The sequence below is a fragment of the Colobus angolensis genome, unplaced genomic scaffold (assembly GCF_000951035.1).
Source record: "Colobus angolensis palliatus isolate OR3802 unplaced genomic scaffold, Cang.pa_1.0 Scaffold14, whole genome shotgun sequence".
Taxonomy (NCBI): domain Eukaryota; kingdom Metazoa; phylum Chordata; class Mammalia; order Primates; family Cercopithecidae; genus Colobus; species Colobus angolensis.
Window position 1 is genome coordinate 15,536,131 of NW_012114488.1, and position 22,778 is coordinate 15,558,908.

Genomic DNA, 22,778 nt, shown 5'->3' on the forward strand with positions numbered 1-22,778 from the left:
GGCAACACAGTGAGACTCTGACTCTACAAAAAATTTTTTAAAAATTAGCCAGGTGTGGTGGCACACACCTGTAGTCCTAGTGACTAGTGAGGCTGAGGCAGGAAGATCGCTTGAGCCCAGGAGGTTGAGACTGCAGGAAGCCATCAACACACCACTGCATTTCAGTCTAGGTGACAGAGCAAAACCCTGTCTCAAAAAAGAAAATAAATATATAGTATTTCAAAATACAACCATTTTACACACTTAGGTCTTTTATATAGAATAATTTCTAACTCATTAAAATGATTCTTGCAATATGCCAGATATAATATGTCTCATTCTCAGCCACATTCTTCCTTCTCTACTTCTACTACAGAGGCTGGAAAGCTCAACATGTGAATTCCCAGCCTCCATGACAACAGTGAGGCATGCAACAGGTCTGGTCAACAAGAGGCAGGGGAAATTTGCTGGGTGGGGTTGCCGGGAGAGCTCCTATTGCTCTGATAAAAAGGTCTGGACTTGGCTGGTAAGGTCTGTTTCCCCTTTTCTTCCCGCTTAGAAAGTGAGAGTGGTATCTGCAGGTGCTGCAGCCATCCTTAGAGAGGACACTGTAAATGTTAAGCAAGAATGAATGCACCCCACCTACAAGGACACAGTTTTCTTTATTATTTCATTAACCTGTCACATTATGCAATTATCTATGCATATACCCTAATGAATCTAAGGTGTATTTACGATACATGAACACTATCAGACATTATGGAAAACAAGAGAATTTCAAGTTATAGCCCTTGGCTCATGAAGCTTTCAGTCTAATTAGGGCAACCTGAGAAAAGAGTCTCTGTTTAAATGTTAAATCATATAGTTCTAATTGTAACTGCTAAAAAGAGTTCAAAGAAGGTATAGATAAATGTAGGCTAAAAGTTAAATCATATAGTTCTAATTGTAACTGCTAAAAAGAGTTCAAAGAAGGTATAGATAAACATAGGCTAAAAGTTAAAACTGTCAGATAAAGCTTTCTAGAGAAAAATCAAACCTGAAAGTAAGCCTTAACTAGGCATATAAAGTGGAGGAGGGGGCATTTCCACCAGGAAAGAAGAATGTGAACAGAGGTTAAAAGCACAGGGCACATTCGGTGTATGTGAGAAGACAGGAGGTCTCTTTTTAGGATAAAATAAAAATAGGTCTACTCCTGCCCAAACTATTTACAAGTCCTCAAATGTGCCAGGTTCCTTAACTAACCCTTAACTCATCTTTTTAAGATTTAGCTTCCTCACTGGAAGTGCCTCCCAGACAACTCAGCCAGCTTCTCTGCTAGCACCTAGCCCTCGGGGGTGTTAGCATCCACCATGCCTAGTCCCACCAGACTATGAGTGTCTTGTTGATCTTCCACACTCCCTGAGCCATGCAAGGTCCCCAGTACATTGCAGGTATTATAAAAATGGCTGATGACAGATGGTTCACTAACGTAGGACCATATTTTGATTCTACTTCTGAGCCATTCTGCCATAAGATGAACTATTCTACAAGTAAAGAATGAACTAGGTTAACATTTGTCAAAAATGTCCTCCAACTTAAAAACAATTGAGAATTTTTAAAATGTGGATTTCAGAGAAACACATGTAATCTAATACCAGATGTAAGGACTACGATTCAAGATCACCACCACCACCCCCCACAACACGCACACACAAGCAATACTTTCAGGGATCATTTCTATAATTCATTACTAGAGAAGTTTATCGGAATGGGTATGCCAACGTTGTGTGCAAAACAAGGAAATGCAGGCTTACTTTTTTTTAAAAAAGAAACAAAGAAAGAAAGAAAAATTCCTCCCCACTGCTTCTGACCATAAGCATTTTATGCAGATCCTCTTCAAAAGCGTCAATGTTGCAGTCGGGCTTCTCCAAGTCCTCCAGAACCTCCTGCAGCATGAACTGGTAGTACTGCTTCATCAGCAGGCCTCCCTTCAGGACCTCCTTACACTCTCTCACCAGCTGCAAAACAACACGCACAGGTTCCAGCAGCCATGAACTCCAACCAGACAGTCAGTGTTTTACATCTCCCTACTTAAATCTTCAAAACACTCAGAAGGAACCTTGTCTCTAAAAAACCTACAATAGTTTCTAGATTCTTGATCAGTTCATTTTATGTAAATACCTTAGCAGTCTTAATTGAGTAGCAACAAAATAGTGAAAATAAAATAATACTACAGCATGGATACACAGAGAAAATACCATATAGGTAATTACTGCTTTGCTAAAATAAATTCTCTTACCAACAAACTTAGATAGAAAGTAAATCCCATAGAATAAAATCAATTTTTCTACTAATTTACATTAAAAGAAATGTGAAAAATCTCCTACTGAAATTGGAAAATTTTAATAAAAAACATAATCAAGATTCAAAGGTACTTATATACCACAAAGCAGGTGGCCTTCACAATAATTCAGCATAGTTTACCGACTGTGATTTGTGGCCCAGTCTACCATCAAAACATAACCAGCAAAACCAACCAACCAACTTAATATTATGTGATGAAATTAGATAAAAATCAACGGAAAAAACAAAGGATGGGCAATTTTGCAATATATAGATCGAATAGGTAAATAGGTAACAACCTGCCAAATGTTGGCAGAAGGTTTAAATGAGACAACCTGGAAAGCCCTTCCCATTAATAAAAAGACTGAGACACGATGTACACAAATTCTAATGAACAGGGACTATAGTATGAGATCACACAGTCACATTCGTTTTCATACGTGTTAGCGAAAGCTTCACTGCTGCTAATAGAAAGGTAAACTGATACAAACTTTCTAAAGGCTAAAAATGTATGACTCATCTATTTACTGTCATGTTTTACACTCAAGAAATAATCAGAGATCTAAACTAAGATTTCTATACAAGCATATTTATCACAATGTTATTTAACTCAATGGTGATTAACCAAATAAACTGTGATGTGCCTATACAGTAGCCTACTATTGCAGCCATTTAAATTCTTGCTTTTGAAAAATACTTAAAGGGAAAAAAATGACACACACACATACTTACTTGTATGTGTAGGAAGTTATGTGCAGGAAAAACAAATGGATGGAAATACACCAAAATGTTATAGCAGTTATCTCTGAATGTCAGAATAACAGGATTTTTAAATTATTTTTGATTTTGATTTTTGTTTGTATCATTTTTTAGACTTTTCTAAATTTCTAAAATAAACATGGATTGCTTTTATTGACAGAAGTCTCTCCCAGAAATGTTTTAAAAGTAATTATCCACTGTAAGAGAGCTATGGCTACAGTAAAATCTAACAAAAAGTGTTCTGTTCAGATTATATAATTATCAATTTATCTATTAAAGATGTCACTTAGGTGCTTATAACTGATCTTTGAATGCATTTAAACCAAAATTTCTACTTTCTTTTTACTCTAGCAATGCTACATTAATCTAAGTATTGTTTTTATTTTTCAAAGTATTACAACATACAATACTATTTAGTCCTCACAATAGCCCCATGAGCAAAAGATAAACTCCACCTTGCTTTACCAGGCTATATTTCTGAAGTAAAGCAGGCTATATTTCTGAAGTATTTCTTTTATAGAGAAGAAAGCTGCGAAGTTTTTTACCAAAATGTCCTAGATAACCACTGTGACGCTGAGGATGAGTTAAAAGCAAGGCCAAAGTGGACAGCAAGACAATAACCAGAAACAAGATGGTGAGAAGGAAGGGGAGCTAATGTGGAAACAGAGCTCTGGTTGGTGCTGGGTATGAACCGAAGGGATGGAAATGAGATGCAGGGAACAATCTCCAAATGACTTTCACTCGTCATTCTATTCTACTCCTAATTAAACAAACAAATTCTATTTTGTACCTAGTATATGACCTGTATTCACCTGCCTTTCCTCAATCTGTACTGCTCACCTATGCTCTGTCTCACCATTCACAGAGCCGGGGAGCTCTTAGCCCTTCAATCCCTATGGGATAGATACAATCTACAAAAAACATACCAACCTTTCTTCTTTTGGGGACAAGGTCTGGAAATTTTTATTTTATATGGTGAATGTCAATATGTTAATATCATAAATCATAAATACAGACCCTCTTCAGCACTCACTCTGCTGGATACAACTGCTTCCACCCATTCCTCTGCTGCTCCTGGGATAGTAAACACCCGTAAGATCCCATCCAGAATGAACAACAACGAAGAAATCATAGGCTGTCACTACTGTTTAAACCACACCACTGCTTAAGCAAGCAAAAAGTCCAAACCCCTCCCCTATGCCTATTCTAGACATTTATCTGTATACATGTACTTCAAATAGAAAAAAAAAAATAAATTTAAGAATCTTATACTCTACCTCTAATGAATGAATTTTAAGTTTTAGTCTTCAAAGACCGAAACTTTAAAACACTTAGAACAAGTAAGTGGATGACAGAAAGGATGAACCACAATATTACTGAGGACTGCATATAAAGAACATTTTTAATTAGCCTAAAAAATACAGCTTAAAACCATGGACAAACACTCATTTCTCACTATTTGCGACAATTAAGAAAAAAAAGGAACTCTTAAAATAAAAATGGTAAGCTGTAGGATAATAATTGCTAAATATTTTAAAGAGTCTTTGAAGCAAACCTGCTTAATACTCAAGAGAGATGGTTCTCCAGCAGGTCTCTGCTCCAATCTTAATTTGAGACACTCATGTATGACATTCAGAAGGACTCGGCAGAGAACTAGGAAGGCAGGTTCGAATGAAGGTAAATCCATGGCCTTCAGCTCCTCCCACGACACAGCGCTGCATTTCTGCTCAGATGAAGGCGGTGTCCTTGACAACTGCACATAATCTGAACCCCACATGGGATCTGGAAATTCAGAAAACTATAACAAAAATTCAACAGGCACAGATTAGAAGAGCATACAAGACAATGTCCTATGGTTGTGGTTATAAACTATTATTCTCTACAACATGCTAATGAATCTACAAAATTCTAATTTTACAGGGAAAAGAATATTTAATAATTTAATGAATTCAATAATTCAACATTTTCAACATAGATCATAAAAGTTCTAAGAATGCTGGAAACTATAATGAAAACTAAAACCAAACTGCAATACTTTTATCAAAAAAGTGTATTAGAAAAAGAATCAGGTTCATCTTTCACATTTTTGCATCACACTTGAAATGATCAGAACACTTTATTTTTAAGGTTATATACAGCACTATCCAAAACTATCTCTAGACTGGATTAAAAAAACACAGAATTACTAAAATTAGAAAAAACATTACAAAATCAAGTAACAGCTCATCCTAAGTAGGCATTTATGAAAACACAAAAACTAATCAGTTCCACTAGTTCTTCTGTTCATTTGTTCTCCTGAGCTGTCCTGAACGACGCTGATAGAAAAATTAAAAAATTGTTAAGATCAACCTGGTTGGCACGACTCAGTTATCTCTTGATGTTTCCTGGGAACCCTAGTGTTGCATTGCTCCCTACGCCACCACCACTCCCCCGGTTCTTTCAGCTGTTCCTCTCAAATTCCTTACACCTTTCCCCATAAAGTAGGGGATCTGGAGTGTTGGGAGTGCTCTCTCTCTACCTGGCCACTCCTCCCTGGCTCCCCAAGGCCCCTGCTTCTCCTCCCTTTGGTCCTCACCCATCTTCTCCCTGCTCCATGGAAACTGTTTATTCCCTCCCCATCATTCCCCACCAGAACCCCTACTCCCTGCCATGAGAGTATTTCACATTCCACCATAACTTGGTGACAGAACTTCCTGAGGGCAAGGACTTTCACTTCCTTAACGCTATACTACCAAGGACCGTCCCCACGCCTGGCACTGATTACAGCAGGCAGTAACTGTTGCTGCGTTCATGAATGATATCCTCATCTGACGCTTCCAAGTGCTGCCCCCGACCTGCCTGTCTACCAAATACGGCCCAAACAACTTGAGCTGCTATGGAAGATCCTCCTTTATGCAGTCTCACCCCCCAGTGCTGCCTTCTTTCCTGCCTCCACCTGACACGTTCAACCAACCCTCACACATGTGTGCCGTCACCAGTCTCGCTGCCCACGCTTCCTTCCCACCTGGAAATGCTCACCTCTTTATTTTCCACTTCAAAATCCTTAGTTTTCAAGGTTCACCTCATGATACCTTTCCAGTGACTTTCTTCTCGCCCCCAACAGCGTGCCAACTAAAACACTCTAAACCCTGAGTTTACCTTGACTTTCATGATAGAGACTGTGTGGCTTAATGAGAAAACAACCAATATCCAAAAATCAGAAAAGCTAGTTCCGAGTCAATTAGCGACGTGATTGTGGAAGCACTGAGTAGTCTCTCAGGGTTGGTTTCTTCATTTTAAAAACAGAGCTATCATCTACTTCTTATCAAGATTAAACAGCATGCCGTACATACGGGAAAAACGCTTTAAAAACATACTATAAATAACGTTTGTAAAATCACCACTGTTAACATGTTGGTCTCTCCTACTGGACCATTAGTTGCTTTACAGCAAATAGAAGCAGCCATATCTTAAGTCAGGTTTGCACAAACTCCCACATCTGGAACTTTCAGAAGACTCAATGAATCACAAAGAGCCTCAGCTGCAGAGTGGACTAATTTTTATGGCTATTATCTTCTTCACGATGGTTCCCTGTTTCTGTGTTTTTCGCATTTCCAACAGACAGCTTGGCTTTCACTAATTAACGCCCATTGATGGCCTTTCACGCTTTTCTTTCCTTGAACCATACATGCAGATGTTTAATATGCTTTATCAGTTCTACTAAATAGTCCTTAAATCCGTCTTCTCCTCTACACTCTAAACTGCCTTAACTCACAGTGGATCTTCAACTCTTTTTCTGATTACAACACGTCAATCCACGGACCTCTCAATAACTCACAAAGTGATTTTGTTCGAAGGCTTGTCTTAGCCCTTCGAATGTAAAACACAATGCGTCACTGACAGTCCTAAGTGTGAGACACTTTTATTTAGCCTAATGGTCTGGTCCCTGCATAGATCTTGATCCTTATCTCCTGCCACCACCTTTTTCTCCTTTACCCATAAAAAACATGCCTCTGTGCTTTTGCACAAATTAATCCCTTTCATTATCAGAAGACTGATCTGCTGACAGTGTCCTGTCCCTGGTTAGGAAGAAGCCCAGATGCCACCCTCCTCTATGAAGTTTTCCGTGACTGCCTCAAATAACTCATTTAATCTCTCCCGTTTCTCACAGTATTTGTGTCTTGCAAATGCTTCCTCCATTGTATTTATCACGCTTTACTGTAATGCATTATTTTATCTATTTACCCATTAGATCATCATTTCCATGAAAAGGATTGTTTATCTCCAGTTAACTATGGGTCTCTAAAACTTAGCTCGGTACTTGCCTCGTAATAGATGCTGAACAAATGTTTGATGAATAAATTAATAGGTAAACGCTCCTATAAAAGTGCCAGTGTCTCTTCTTCCCCAGCTATTAACAATCTAACACTAAAGAATGGAACATATGATATCATCAACCTTGTTAACAAGTTCTTAGTCCTCAAATTCCCTGTTGTACTCCTTAATGCCAACGTAATTATTATAGTGATAGGCTGACGAGCTCTACAGTTTGACGTTTTAAAAGTGGATGCTTTGATTTTCAAAAAAATAACATATACACTTGGCATAACTGAGATACATTTAATGACAGAAATGAGGATATGCCTTCTTCTTAGTATAAAATTCCCATAAAAATTAAATGCCTGAAAACAAAAATTCTCCTGTTTCTTAAAACATAGACTTTTAATCTATTATAACCTGACATGAAGTAATGTTAGTATATAAGCACTAAAATATAAAGCTGGTAGAATACACTGAGTGTTTCCACGTAGTAATCTGCATTAGCACTAAGGAAAACAAGATTAATTTATCATTCTACATCTAATACATACTTCTGCACTTAAATTAGTACACACTTGGGTTTCCCTAACAGGCAAGAATTTCTAAAATAGCCACTAAAATAATTACTTATGATAAATGTGGTCAGGGTTGTGAAAGGAAAATAAATCTTGGGGCCCTCAAATCATTAAGCTAAAGGCAAAAGTCAAGCTGGGAACTGCTTAGGGCAAACCTGCCTCCCATCATATTCCCTCTGCTCACTGAGATCGATGCATATCTGATTGCCTCTTTTGGAAAGGCTAATCAGAAATTCAAAAGAATGCAACGTTTTGTCTCTCACCTACCTGTGACCTGCAAGAACCATCTCTGCTTCCAGTTGTCCTGCCTTTCTGGATGGAATCAATGTACATCTTACATATACTGATTGATGTCTCATGTCTCCCTAAAATGCATAAAACCAAGTTGTGCCCCAATCACCTTGGGCACATGTCATCCGGATATCCTGAGGCTGTGTCACAGGTGTGCGTTCGTCCTCAACGCTGGCAAAATAAACTTTCTAAAGTAACAGACCTGTCTCAGATATTCAGGGTTCACAGCTTAAGGTATGCCTAAGTAAAGGCTTTAGACACTATAAATGCTTCCCTCTACCGCCTTCGGTATAATGACATCAGAAAACAATGTTTTATAAAATTCAGCCAACTTTCTAAGATAAAATTCTTTTATTTTTTTATTTTTTATTTTTTTTTTTATTGTACTTTAAGTTCTAGGGTACATGTGCATAACGTGCAGGTTTGTTACATATGTATACTTGTGCCATGTTGGTGTGCTGCACGATAAAATTCTAAACAATTCTTTTGGGATTCCGAGCAGTCCCAGCCTGCTGACTTTGTTTACAGGCTCGCTGAGCCAAAGGCAGGATCCCTAGTTTTCAAAAAGTGCAAGACCACATTGCCTGGGAGAGCCAACGGCCAGACCTCCAATCATGGAGGAAACCCCTTCCTGCTGGAGGTGGTTGGTATGTCAATACATGTCCAGACAGAGAGGAGCAGATGGTTCAAAAATTCAGAGGAATTTTTGAGGAAATTCAGAGGAAACAGCACTTTCCTTAAGAGGAGACCAAAGGGAAGAATCAGAACAGCTGGGTTCAATTAATACTGATTTAATGTAGAAAACAGGAGAGAATAAAAATACTCTAATACGAGATCTCATTAAAGTCCTCTAGAAAATAATAAATTAAGACTTCTGAAATAAACTCAAAGACAGTGAAAATAGAATGAACACTGCTAAAACTGATTTAATAATCTAGAATTAACTGCAGAACTCTGCTATATGGCAAAAAAAAAAAAAAAAAAGATGAAATGGAAACTCTGAGTAAAAAACAAGAGACATGGATGTCAGATCTAAGGGCTCAAACATAAGAACAATCGGAGTTCCATAAAGAACAAAAGGAAAAGGGGAGAAAAGCATTTGGTATGGTCAAAATATCATTGAGACGTGAAGCAGCAGCGGCCTCTGAATAGGGACAAACTCAAAGTACAATTCATCTACCTCCTCTGAAAAACTATTCGAAGTATGGCTATGGTAGAGTCTAGTTAAATGACAACTAGACTGGAATAAAAAACATCACAAGATAGGGAAAGAAAAACAGCAAACGAAGTGAAAAGCCATAAATTTAACAAAACTTATATAGGTTGTGCATCCCTAATCCAAAAACCCCAAATCCGAAATGCTCTGAAATCCAAAACTTTTTCAGCACTGACATGTTTGGGATGCTCAGCTGGTATCCATTCTTGCAAATACTCTAAAATCCAGAAAAACCTGAAGTCCAAAACACTTCTGGTCCCAAGCATATCAGATAAGGGATTTTCAATCTCTATAGGCAGATACAACTATATGATGATAATTTGGATATAATTGGCTATAATTCGAGTTCTACAATGAAATATTAAAAACACAATTTTAAGTACACTATAAAGACAAGACCTGGCTCTTGCATTCCAAACTATTACAATAAAACCAGCGAGCGCAGAAAGGGACAGTGAAGTGCAGGAACACGTATCTGTCATCATCTTATTCCAGTGAAGAGTACAGGATCACACATGGTGGAAAACCCCAGATCAAGCCCAGCCACACTGGGAAGATTCAATAATATAAGGACATGTATAAAAATGCATAGTAAATTCTTATAATTTTATGTTGCCTTGGCATGCACTTTGAATCTAAGTGGCACCTTCTCATAGCAGAAGCAGGGCTCTGTCACCCTTGATATAGGGTAGAGTTCTACCCTGCCTCCCAGTTTCTCAATGGGGCTGATCCAGATACCTGCCTTATACAACTTCCTCCTGGTGACCACCTCCCTATGGACAGCTACACACAGCCTGCTTCACTGGCCCTGACCCTCCTACCTCTCATGGACAGTGCAGACACAGCACTGTGACTACCTCTGTAACAGCATGACCTCCTGAAACTTGTACCTGCTTGCTTTAAACCCACCAATTAAGCCTCCCGGAGGGAAACCTGTTTGGACAATACCTTGGACTCCATGAAGGCGTTGGCCCATGGGTCCCTCCCTCTCTCCCTGCTTGCACTTCCTGACCTCTGTGTGAGCGGCCTCTAGGTGTGCTGTGTACCCTCCAGAATCTGCAAGTAATAAAATCTTTATTTCCACCTTGTGTCTTTTCTAATCATTGCAAGGGTGCTCTCCATCTTAGAGATTCTATATTAAGACCAAGAAATGTAATTACAATAATAATTCTGATGTCATGTTGTGTGGATCTGACAAATCCATAATAAAGTCCATGTGGAAGAAAGTAATGCACAAAAATAAAAACAGCACAGAAACTTCTGAAAAGAAAGAATGGGCAAAACTGTCCTACAAGATACCAAACCTTTCATAAGCCTACTCTATTTAAAACAGAAAAATCCTGCACAGTAATAAACAGATCAGAACACAGAAACATACCCAATTATCTATAATTTAATGTTTAAAAAAAAAGGTAGGCAGCAGTTTAAAGAAGTTGGAAAATAATGCGTTATCTAATGTATATTATAAGCAATTAACAGAAAAATAATGACATGCTTACCTCATACTATACCTCACAGTATCACAAGTCGCATTCATTTCTAAAATTATGTAGTTGTTTTAGAAATTCTTACTGGTTATTATGGGAAATCAAAATATGTATTAAACACAAAAATACATGTTGAACAATACATTTGGAAAAAGAAATTCCCAATGTTGTAAAATCTAAAGATAGAGCTCTGCGTTAGGTTAAAATTTATAAAAATTCCCACTTTCAATCATTGAAAATGATCAAATATTGGCAATTTAGTACAGGTCAAACTGAAAAAAAAAGAATTATGGGGAAAAGTGGGGGTAACAGGGCTTCAATTTCCGTTCAACACCCTCTCATAAAAATGGAGCAACAAGGACAGCAAAACCAAAACTCTGTGAGAAAAACCTTCAATGAAACCAGATGAAAAGTGGTCTTCATGACTCCCCAAAGAGAAGAGGTGGTGGGAAAGCCATGAACAGTTCCAAGTGCCATGTGGTATCAGCGTTAGTGGAGGGAAGCAGAGGAAATTAACAGGGTGTCTGAAGGGCGTAAAGGGGCAGATTCCCAAGTCATGATGAGTGCTCTATGAAAAGCTCAGAGTCTACAGAGAACTTCTGTGAAATTAGGAGTTATTTTGGCACTATTCATGAGTGAAGGCAAGGGGTTGGCAGTAAGGTCTGAAAGGACTGGAGTGGTTTAGGCCCCATAATATCTTAAAACTAGTATCTAAAATTCCCTTCCAGGAATTCTGGGCTCCACACCAAGAAAAAAACTGCTCAACTGAAATCCAACTCCCCAGTGAAGGATAATAGGAGGAAAGGGAAGAGGAGATCGAGAACATGGGAAGAACAGTCCACAGACCTCAAACAGTAACAGAGAAGATGGTTTGAAACTTGAGAAGAAGGTACTGAGAGCTCCGATCCCAAACACTTTCCTAACTCCCTCTCTCCTTTAAGTTCAATGGTAACAAGTACCATGTTTAAAAATAAGCAACAGAAAAAAACTGTTGTAGAATCTAGCACAAGGTCATTATAAGCAGAGAGAGAAAAAGGAGAATAATCCTCCAGACACTGAGCGCTTGCCAGAAAGACATGTCCACTAAGCAGATGAAAACGTAGTCCGATTTCTGAAATAAGCTTAAAGAAATGAATAAAATCATAAAAAATATAAAAGAATGACATAAATTAGAATTAAGAAAAAAAAAAACCCAGTGATAGAGCTCAGAATTTAATTTTTAAATCAAAAATCAAGTCAATTTTATTTCCCAAATCAAAAACAAACTAGAAGGTACATAAGAGCAAATAAACAAGACAGGTAATACCTTCACTGAAATGAGGTCAACAAAAGAAAACTTTGTAACTCAAAAAGAAACTAAGAAAAAGAAAAGGTCTGAAATGAAGTGACAGAGAAAGCAGGCAAAGTAGATCCAAAATATATAAAGAACCGTTCCCAAAGAGAACTGGGTCAGTGAAGCAAAAAAAAAATGTGAAACTGTAAGTTAAGAAACTCACGAGAAATTTAAAAACAGACTGACAAAAAAAACAAAACTATGGATTAAAAGTATACACCATGTATCTGAAAATATCAAATTGGAAAAACCAACACCATGTAAAACTAGCAGAGTTTGAAGACAAAAAAAAAAAAAAATCTTTAGGTATTCAGCAAACAAACAAAACAAAGGTCTTGTAAGTGGAAACAAAAAATCACATTGTCATCAGACCTTTCAACATCAATGCTTCCTGTCAAAAGACAATGAATAACAAATTGATCCAGGGAAAGAAAATATAAACCAAAGACTTTATGGACAGCCAAACAAACTTTCAAGTATAAATGTTGCAAACTGTTAGAAACACGGAAGAACTCAGGAAAGGCTGTCCTCCTGAGTCCTTACTCAGAAATCTACTAAAGAACAGGTGTCACTCAGCCAGAATGATGCAAGAGACTGGGACACATTAATTAAAAATGAGCCTTTAAATAAAATGCAAAACTTCTATCTACATGTCTATTATAAATATTTTATCTCCACACATACACACAACCCTGAAGAACTGAGACTAAATGACAGCTATGAGGGAGAAAGTACTGTCATACATGGCTGTATGACCTGATAATACAGATAATACCACACAACTAACATCTGGGGAAAAGGAAAGGGCATATGAAATACCTTAGCATTTCATTGGCAGTAAAAGAAAATTACTTCAAATGAAAACTTGAGAAATAAAAGGATAATTCTAATGTAGTTCAAAGTTGGGACCAAAGAGATTAAAAAATTGAAGGGGGGATATTAAGGGTATTATGTAAAGATATTAATACAAAGACATGTTGGGGGAAATAAACTCATCTTAAACATTGAAAGTAAATAAATAAACAAAACTACATACTTCCAAAAAGCTTACACTAAGAAATAGAAGGATAAAACATAAAATGTTTTAAAAGATTATCCCTGTCAGAGAAGCTAAACAACTTTGAGAATACATTTAGATTTTCTTGTAAAATCAAGTATTTTATATAATTGTTATAAAAACAAATTAAAAACCAATACCTAAAAATAAAATTTTAAGTAATCTATGAATAGATCAACAAAATGTGGTATAGCCATACAATGGAATATTATTCAGCCATAAAAAGGAAATGATACATACCACAGCAAGGATGAGCCTTGAAAACATTATGCAAATGAAAGAAGCCAGTCTCAAAAGACCACATACTGTATGACCCCATTTATATGGCTAGGCAAATATTAAGAGAGAGAAAGTAGATTAGCGGTTGCCTAGGGATGGGGCTAGTGAGCACAGGAATTGTGGAGGTGACAGCTAAAGGGTACAGGACTTCGTTTAGGGGCAATAAAAATGTTCAAAGGTTAGACAGTGAGGATGGCTGCAGTGTCGATGGTTGCACAACTCCAAATATAGAGAACCACTGTACACTTTAAAACAGTGAATTTTATGCTATGTGAATTATATCTCAATGAAGCTATTATTTTGGAAATACAGTAGAAAAAAGAAGGGAATCTAATTGTGTATCTAGTCAGTGGCAGAGCCACGAGAAGAAATGTTCCAAAAGTCTTTAAAATGCAGTTATCTGATGTTACATCCACAGAGGGTTACAACCTAAAGATGGTCAAAAACAAAACTGGAACTGGTTTCCAATAATCATACTGAGATGATTGTATATTCTGGAATATAGTCAGTATCTGATATTTTATCACGCTGGTATCACAGAAAATTAGGCCTCTCATGGATTAAGTCAGAAGAGACTAAGCAAAAATCTGAAATCCTGAATTTGAATCAGAAGTATCAGAAAGGACTTGTGATGCATTTTGTGTATGTGTTTTCATCTGTCCACTAAAGAGTAAAACAATGACAAGCCACAATTTCAGTTGCAATGAACAATGCTGGTGTCCAGACTGTGGTCTTAGAATATACCATTTCTCAACAAAAGGAACTAGGGTTCCTTAAAAATATATCTGATTCTCAGCAGCCAGGCGCAGTGACTGGTGCCTGTACTCTCAGTACTCTGGGAGGCCAAGGCGGGCAGATAACTTGAGGTCAGAGTTTGAGACCGGCCTGGCCAACATGATGTAACCCCGTCTCTACTAAAAATACAAAAAAATTATCTAGGGGTGGTGGCACATGCCTGTAATCCCAGCTCTCAGGTGGCTGAGGCACGAGAACCACTTGAGCCCGGGGAGACAGAGGTTGCAATGAGCCAAGATCATGCCACTGCACTCCAGCCTGGGCAAAAGAGTGAGACTCCGTCTCAAAAAAAAGAAAAAAAAAAAGGAAAGAAAGAAAAAGAAAAACAAAATATATCTGACACTCAGCCTGCAACAGATACACAGTGTCAGACTAGAATAGCCAGTTACACTAAACAGCATGGAAGTTATCAAAGGGCTGAGAAAAAAGGAGTCAAGCCAACTGAATATGTTTCCATTATCCAAAGACGGGATGTGAACATTAATTATAATAATAATTACTTCAACAGATTACAGTAATGACATCTATGGATTGAGACACACCAAATATGTTTAAATTCATGAGTTCAAAATCATACTAATATCAATAGTCACCAATAAACCACATTATTATTTTTAAAAATAGTAAATAAAAGGGAAAGAATCAAGCACATTTATCTTGCCATTTGTGTCAACTATTCCACTAAGTAACCATAAAATAGGTGAGGAAAAGTTCATCCTTATAGTAATACCTAATAAGTGAAATGAATAATAAAGAAGCTAATAAATGAGCAAGAAATGAGAGAATTAGAATATCCTCACTTTTGAGCCCTAACTACTAATGGCACAAATAGTCAGATACGTGTGTCCTGGGAAGGTAGTGTTAATACAATCAACAATAAAAAAAAAAATCCTAAATTTGATCAAGCCACTCTATTTTACAGCCAACTCACAGAGAAGACACAGAAAATAGAAACATGTGGGCCAACTGGGACACAATCATAAAAAATTCAGACCCTACAGGATAAACAACTCTGCTATATGGCAAAAAAAAAAAAAAAAGGGCAGGCGAGAATCTATAGACTAAAACACTTTAGAAATGATAACACATGGACATTATTTGCAAACTGATTCAAAGTATAAAAAGGAAATCATGACAATTATAAAATTTTAAAATAATCTCTCAGTACAAATAAAATAAGGTAGTCACAAAATAACAACAGACATGGCTATATAAAAATGTGAAATTTCTATACAGTGTTAAGCATCCTAAGCAAGTTAAAAGGCAAATTGAAAGAAATATTTACAACCATCATAGAAAAATGAATAATATTCATAAATAGTTCCAACAGATCAATAATAGAAAGGCAGCCTAACAGAAAATGAACAAAATAAATAAAAAAGCGAAAAGAAATGCAAATGGCCAATAAACAGGAAAAACAGGCTCAGTGTCACCAGAAATGAAGAGAAAGATTTAGGCCGGGTGCCAGTGGCTCACACCTGTAATCCCAGTACTTTGGGAGGCTAAGGTGGGCAGATCACTTGAGGCCAGGAGTTCAAGGCCAGTCTGGCCAACATAATGAAACCCATCTCTACTAAAAATACAAAAAATTAGCCAGGTGTGGTAGCACACGCCTAATCCCAGCTACTCGGGAGGCTGAGGCATGAGAATCGCTAGAACCTGGGAGGTGGAGGCTGCTGTAAGCCGAGACTGTGCCACTGCACTCCAGCCTGGGCAACAGTGTGAGGCTCTGACGTAAAAAAAAAAAAAAAAATCAATCAACCAATCAATCAATGAAATTACATTTTTTGCTGATCATGGTTACAAAATGAGGAAAAACCAAATTTCTCCTATACTGCTGGGTAAAGTACAAATTAGTACAGTCTTTTTGGACAGCAATTTGGCAACATATATCAAAGATGTGAATGTGCATACCCCATGACCTAACAATTCCATTTCAATTAACCATTCTTACAAAAACAACAGAATAAGTTCACAAAGGGGTGTGTACAAGAATGTGGCTACATTGTTTACACAAGCAAAAAAATTAAATTTCCATCAAGAGTGAAATAATTATGGTACATTCATATAATGGAATACCATGTAACAGTTAAATGGAATTTAACAACGAGAGCCATATATATATATATATCTCCAAACTAGACAACATGGGAGAAACCCCTCAAGTTGTAGTACGATATGTACAGCATTATCACATGTTTTAAATCATTACATGTATTCCATAACAAAGATAATTTATAGAATCACAAAAAACTCTAGAAAATATAAACCAGATGATAATTACTCTGAGCAGTGACAGAGGACAGGAACTTTAAAAAATATACTCCAATAAATAAAACAAAAGCATACTGTTTTTAAAAAGGAAGTGTTAGATACAAATAGCCTTCACATTACCCTTCAAAAGTCAGTTTCTGTGATTCTATACTGGGATCCTATCACAAACTGAAATTCCTACACAGGCCCAGTAAGTGATTTAAACAGGTGCACTTGGGTGGCCATAAGACGAACCATGGATATTGTGGTAAACTGGAGCCTTTACGCGGCTAGTCATGTGGGAACGTGGACCCAGTGTTGACAGACTTCCCAGTATTTCAAGGAAAACACAAAATCTGGATTTTCCCATGTAAAAATGTTAGACACTAAGTCAAAAAACATTTAAAACACTGTGTGGGACAAAATGTAACTTTGGGAGACTGTACACTGTCAAGAGTATACATGGCTTTATAGCCAGAGCTCTGGGTTCATATCCGGGCTCTGCCACTTTCTAGGTGTGTGACCTGATAAGTTACTTAGCCCTCTTCCGTGCCCCAGCATACAGCCAGTGTTCAGTTAATGCTAGCTACTAGTCTTCATAATATTACTATTGTGCTGTTGTTATCATGGGATCCAGTTCTCAGCTGAAAGCTGATCACTTCTGGCTGACCTGTGATATTATATCAGTTTGCTCATTATAGCCCAAAATAATGTACACAACTTCCTACTTTCCTTCGTATGTTGGTATGTTTAAGAAAACAGAAAACCGGCCGGGCGCGGTGGCTCATGCCTGTAATCCCAGCACTTTGGTAGCCCAAGGTGGGCGGATCACGAGGTCAGGAGATCGAGACCATCCTGGCTAGCATGGTGAAACCCCGTCTCTACTAAAAATAAAAAAAAAAAAGTAGCCAGGCGTGGTGGCGGGCACCTGTAGTCCCCGCTACTCAGGAGGCTGAGGCAGAAGAATGGTGTAAGCCAGGGAGTCGGAGCTTGCAGTGAGCCGAGATCCGGCCACTGCACTCCAGCCTGGGCGACAGTGACACTCCATCTTAAAAAAAAAAAAAAAAGGAAAACAGAAAACCTAAAGGCAAATGAGCAAGTTTGTGCTTGTTGGTGGTGTCATTCAATTAAAAAGTTCTTGTAATCTCATGAAATCAGATAGGGAATGATTGAAACAAGTAAAAAGTTAACTCTAACAACCGTATTAAGCAGCATGATCTTAACGGCATGGGGCGGAGGAGCACTGAAGCCTAATCAGTGTTTCCAGTGAGCACCAGAACTACACTGCGGCTGGTCTGGCTCCACGTGAGGCACGCTGGAGGTTTGTTAACAATGTCAGTGCTCACATCCCCCACTGGGAGATTCTGATTTGTCCTACTCTCAGAATGGCTAGGCACATGCATTTTCAAAAAGCCCTCTAGGTAATGCTGAGGCACAGCCAGCTTTGGAAACCATTTGGCATGAAGTCTGGTATCCCAGAATTCTGAACTTGAATCCCTCTAACAATCTATAGCTCTGTGATTTTTGTGAAAGTTATCTACTGTACCTAAACTGGTTTCTTCATTTGTAAAATGTAAATACCACCACCACCTCATGGGGTTGTTGACTCTGGCACACTGTAAGAGTCAATAAATGGTAGCTGCCGTTATAGATTTCCTAGTTTCTACATGGTTTGTCTGCTTTGAATATAAACGGCAACCTCTTCAGTGTTTCCTGTGTGTACAGGAAAAAATTAGCACAACTATTGTTAGAATCCAAAGACAAAGAGTATTTCATTGGCCTTTAAATTTATAATAACTACATGATCATTTCTAATTCTAAAGAAAGCAATCAAGACAGTAACCAAAACAAAAATATTCCTAATATTTGAGGCAACAAATATTATAAAGTCAGACAATTATACATTTTGTACATTACATTAAAACATATTCATCTTTCTCTTCTGAAAATAAAGTTCATAAGGAAATCAAAAAAGGAGCACAAAATAACCATATTACAGTATTTTGTATTTAACATTTTAAATTGCACAAAACCCACAGAACTATACATTACAGAGTGAACTTTAGAGTATGCATATTTTAAAAAGTCAATCAGGATTTTGCAGAATCCCAGGATACAACGCAGATGAAATAAATGAATCTAAATTACAAAAGTATGATACCACCTCACTGAGGAAGGTGAAGGAAAAAGGTGCTGACCTAAGTTACTTTGGAGAATAGTGTTTTGACTAAGGCTAAAGACAAAAGGAACTTGACTGAAAAACCCCGGTTGATAAATTTATTCCTCTCAGGGGTACCAGTTAGCAATTCTGAAACTACTTTACATGTATGGTAGGGTTGAACAAACGTGTAATTAATTGCAGTCATGGGAGCCAGGCTTATCATTGTAAGAGAAGTAAGTTACAGATAAGCAAGGGAGAAAAGTCAGAATGAACTTTGTGCTAGATCAGAGCCAGAGACATCAGTATGAACGCATGGTTATTTCACACTGATAGATATGGAATTATAGATCTCTGTATACATGGGTTAGAAGACATACCTGTATTTTCTAATTCTGTCACAGAGAAGGCCCAAAAGCAATGACACCCTGATAGCAATGAACACACCCAGTGCCCACATCTTCATTTCTAAATACCATTATCCAGTAAAAGGAACCAGAGGACAGAAAGAGGGAAAAATACAAGACAAGCCCAGAGCATCTTGTGGTGCCGGAAAGAAAGAAATGACTCAAAAAGCAAATCAAAAGGAAAATAATACAACAAAGGAGGGGAGCGCATCAAAGGACACAGAAGGCAACTGAAAGAGCTCCAATGGACTAAAAGAAGAACAGTTTGAGCAACAAAACCAGTAACAACGGGATTGGATTATAACTCAAAGCAAAAACAACAGAAAACTTTTATGAGTCCATACTGATATAAATGACCAAATAAATGAGAAGCAGCAAAACTTTCACCTGGAGAAATTCCAATTAATACATTAGATACGCCCCGCCCCAGGAGGTAGAGATTAATTTCCCTCCCCTTGAGAGTGGGTTGTGCGTAGTGACTTACTTCCAAAGAAGTAGAGTATGGAAAGGAACACATGGTAACTCCTGGAGAAACCTGGCAGACACCACCTTAACCAAGTGATCAAGGTTAACATTACCAGTGACAATGCAATGCGACCGGGGCATTTCAACTCTGTGGCATCCATCCCCAAGCCCATCACCCCAGTCTAATCATGAGAACACATCAGACAAATTCAGATTCGTGGACGTGACAACTAAATGCAACGTGGTGTCCTCAACTGGTTCCTAGCACAGAAAAGGGAATTAGTAGAAAAAGTGGGAAATCCAAATAAGTTTATTAACAGCACTTTGTATCAAAGTTAACATATTAGTGTTAACAAATATATAGGGTAAGTGAGAAGTAGTATTAAGGGGTGCTGGATGAAGAGCATATAAGAATTCTCCACTATCTTTGCAAATTTTCTATCAATCTGATATTACTCCAAGACGAAAAGTTTGTTCCAAAAAATACAATTGTATGGAGTAGTTTTGATATTAAGGATAAATCTTTTACATATGTTTACATGGTTTTAATTTCTAAGCTAAATTGAACTGTAAATAGTATTACAAAACCCATCCTTAGCTACAGTAGCTGTTGGGAAGGACACCTGGAAACTACTAGACTGCTGAGAAGACTCTTGTTAACTTTTAAGCAAGGTTGGGAAGGGTCACCACACAAGCACATCTAATGAAGGAGGAGCAAGAGTTGGAGGCGAGACAATCCCTGTCAGAGGGAGACCATGATATATTATGAAATGGCTGATACATTCATCCCTAACACCCAAGATCAACAACACTCAGACCAGAAGAATTGGCATGACGGCAAAGTGGGAAAAATAAGTACAAACAATAAAATTCTGGGATGTTCTAAATAACAGTGGGATAAGAGAAGTAGAAGATAAATGGAAAAATATAAAAAAGATCTCGGATTGTATCTGGGCCCACAAATGGATATGGGGGAGGGAAGGTTTCCTCTTCTTTTTTCCTATTATATTACGGTAGTTCTTACAGTCAGGATAAAACTGCAGCTGGTATTATTAGTTCAGTTACATGGATTTAAATAAGCTTCATTTGATAATCTGAGACTGTCTTATTTACAAGACTGTTTCTATAGATAAGTATTTTCAAGATCCCAAACAACTGCCTGTTCAAGGGAACTATGGAAACTAATCCATGTGTTTCAATTCGAGACTGCCTATGTAACTAGAAATGTGTCCTGAGGAAATCAATTTCCAGAAGGTATGGAGCTACAACTTCATATAATTTTGAACAAACCATTAAAGGTATTTATGGCATTCATATTATGAAAACAAACTGCAGATTTTTTTTTTTTTTAGTATCACTAGTTGCAGTTCTTTTAAAAGATTTTGAAATATAATAAAGTTTTAGAGAAAAATTATTTTGGGTCAGGTGCGGTGGCTCACACCTATAATCCCAGCACTTTGGGAGGCGGAGGCGGTTGGATCACCTGAGGTCAGGAGTTTGAGACCAGCCTGACCAACATGGTGAAACACCGTCTCTACTAAAAATACAAAAATTAGCCAAGAGTAGTGGCACATGCCTGTAATCCCAGCTACTCTGGAGGCTGAGGCAGGATAATCGCCTGAACCCCCAAGGCAAACGTTGCAGAGAGCTGAGATGGCACCATTGCACTCCAGCCTGGGCAACAAGAGCAAAACTCTGTCTCAAAAAAAAAAAAATTATTTTGTAAGCATGCTTACAAAGGGAAATTAAATGTAACATCACATGTGCTTTGCAAACACTGGTTACAAGTAATTTAATAAAAAAATATAAAGACAGATAAGAAAAATCAAATATCACATGTGTATTTCTTCTTTTCTACAAAATCCTTCACCTATATTCATTCCTATTATCACCAAAACCATAAAAACTGCAAAATATGCATTATGTACAATCTGTGGTACCTTGTCAGTTCAGATATTTTAACAATGAACAAAAACACTGGCCAGGCGCGGTGGCTCACGCCTGTAATCTCAGTACTTTGGGAGGTTTAGGCAGATGAATCACTTGAGGTCAGGAGTTTGAGACCAGCCTGGCCAACATGGTGAAACCCCCATCTCTAAATTAGCCAGGTGTGGTAGTGCAAACTTGAAATCCCAGCTACTCAGGAGGCTGAGACAGCAGAATTGCTTGAACCTGGGAGGCGGAGGTTGCAGTGAGCCAAGATCGTCCCATTGCACTCCAGCCTAGGCAACAGAATGAGACTTTGCCTCAAAACAAACAAACAAAAAACAGTCCTTAAACCTAAAAGGTTTTACTGCCTAAAACGTATGCCCTTAAAATTTACAATTATTTGGCAGAGGTTAAAAGGCAGAATACATTTTAAAAATAAAAGTATAATTGCATCCACAAATTTACAGTTAGTTTCAAGGAAAAAAAAGTAATAAAACTTCTAAAAGTAAAAGTTTGTGGTTGACTTGTATAGCATTTTACTATTTGATATGATTTGGATCTGTGTCCCCACGCTATGTTGAACAGTAATCCCCAGTGTTGGAGGTGAGGCCTGGTGGGAGATGACTGGATCATGCGGGCGGGTTTCTTGTGGTTTAGAACCATCCCATTGGTGCTGTTCTCATGATGGTGAGTGAGCTGTCAAGAGATCTGGTTGTATAAAGGAATGGAGCACCTTCACCCCGTCCATGCTCCTGCCACGACAAGTGCCTGCTCTGGCTTTGCCTTCCATCATGACTATAGCTCTCTGAGGCCTCCCCAGAAGCTGATGCTGCCTGCCATGCTTCCTATACAACCTTTGGGACCATGAGCCAATTAAACCTCTTTTCTTTATTAATTACCCAGTCTCAGGCATTTCTTTACAGCAGTGTGGGAACACATACACCACTTACCACATATCTTTTTCAGCCTCACAACAACCACCCTGTGAGGTAGGTAAGAAGGTAGTATTATACCCATTCTACAAATGCAAAGGCTTCAAGTCAGAAAGATTCCTATTTACAACATTCTGTGGTGAGAAAGGGTCACAGTGAGGAATGAAACCCACTTAATGGCCTTCAAAATTGTGACTCTTTTCCTGACATACCAAGTAAAATGACTAAAACAAACCTGGGAC

At 37.9% G+C, this 22,778-nt stretch overlaps 1 protein-coding gene across 5 annotated transcripts in view; it reads right to left on the minus strand.

The window, feature by feature from the left end:
* The window catches only part of MAP3K4 (mitogen-activated protein kinase kinase kinase 4), a 128,056-nt gene that overhangs the window by 42,800 nt on the left and 62,478 nt on the right, over positions 1 to 22,778 (minus strand). For 4 of the 5 annotated variants that reach the window (XR_001000984.1, XM_011934985.1, XM_011934986.1 and 1 more), the window contains exons 4-5: positions 4,616 to 4,858; positions 1,830 to 1,976 (exon numbers count right to left, since the gene is read on the minus strand). Coding sequence is in view for 4 of the 5 variants with exons in the window: in XM_011934985.1 (XP_011790375.1) it covers positions 1,830 to 1,976; positions 4,616 to 4,858 (390 nt within the window). In the remaining variant the exon portion in view is untranslated. Of the gene's footprint in view, positions 1 to 1,829; positions 1,977 to 4,615; positions 4,859 to 8,201; positions 8,300 to 22,778 lie in introns of all 5 variants that reach the window. The other variant, XM_011934987.1, reaches the window with a different exon arrangement.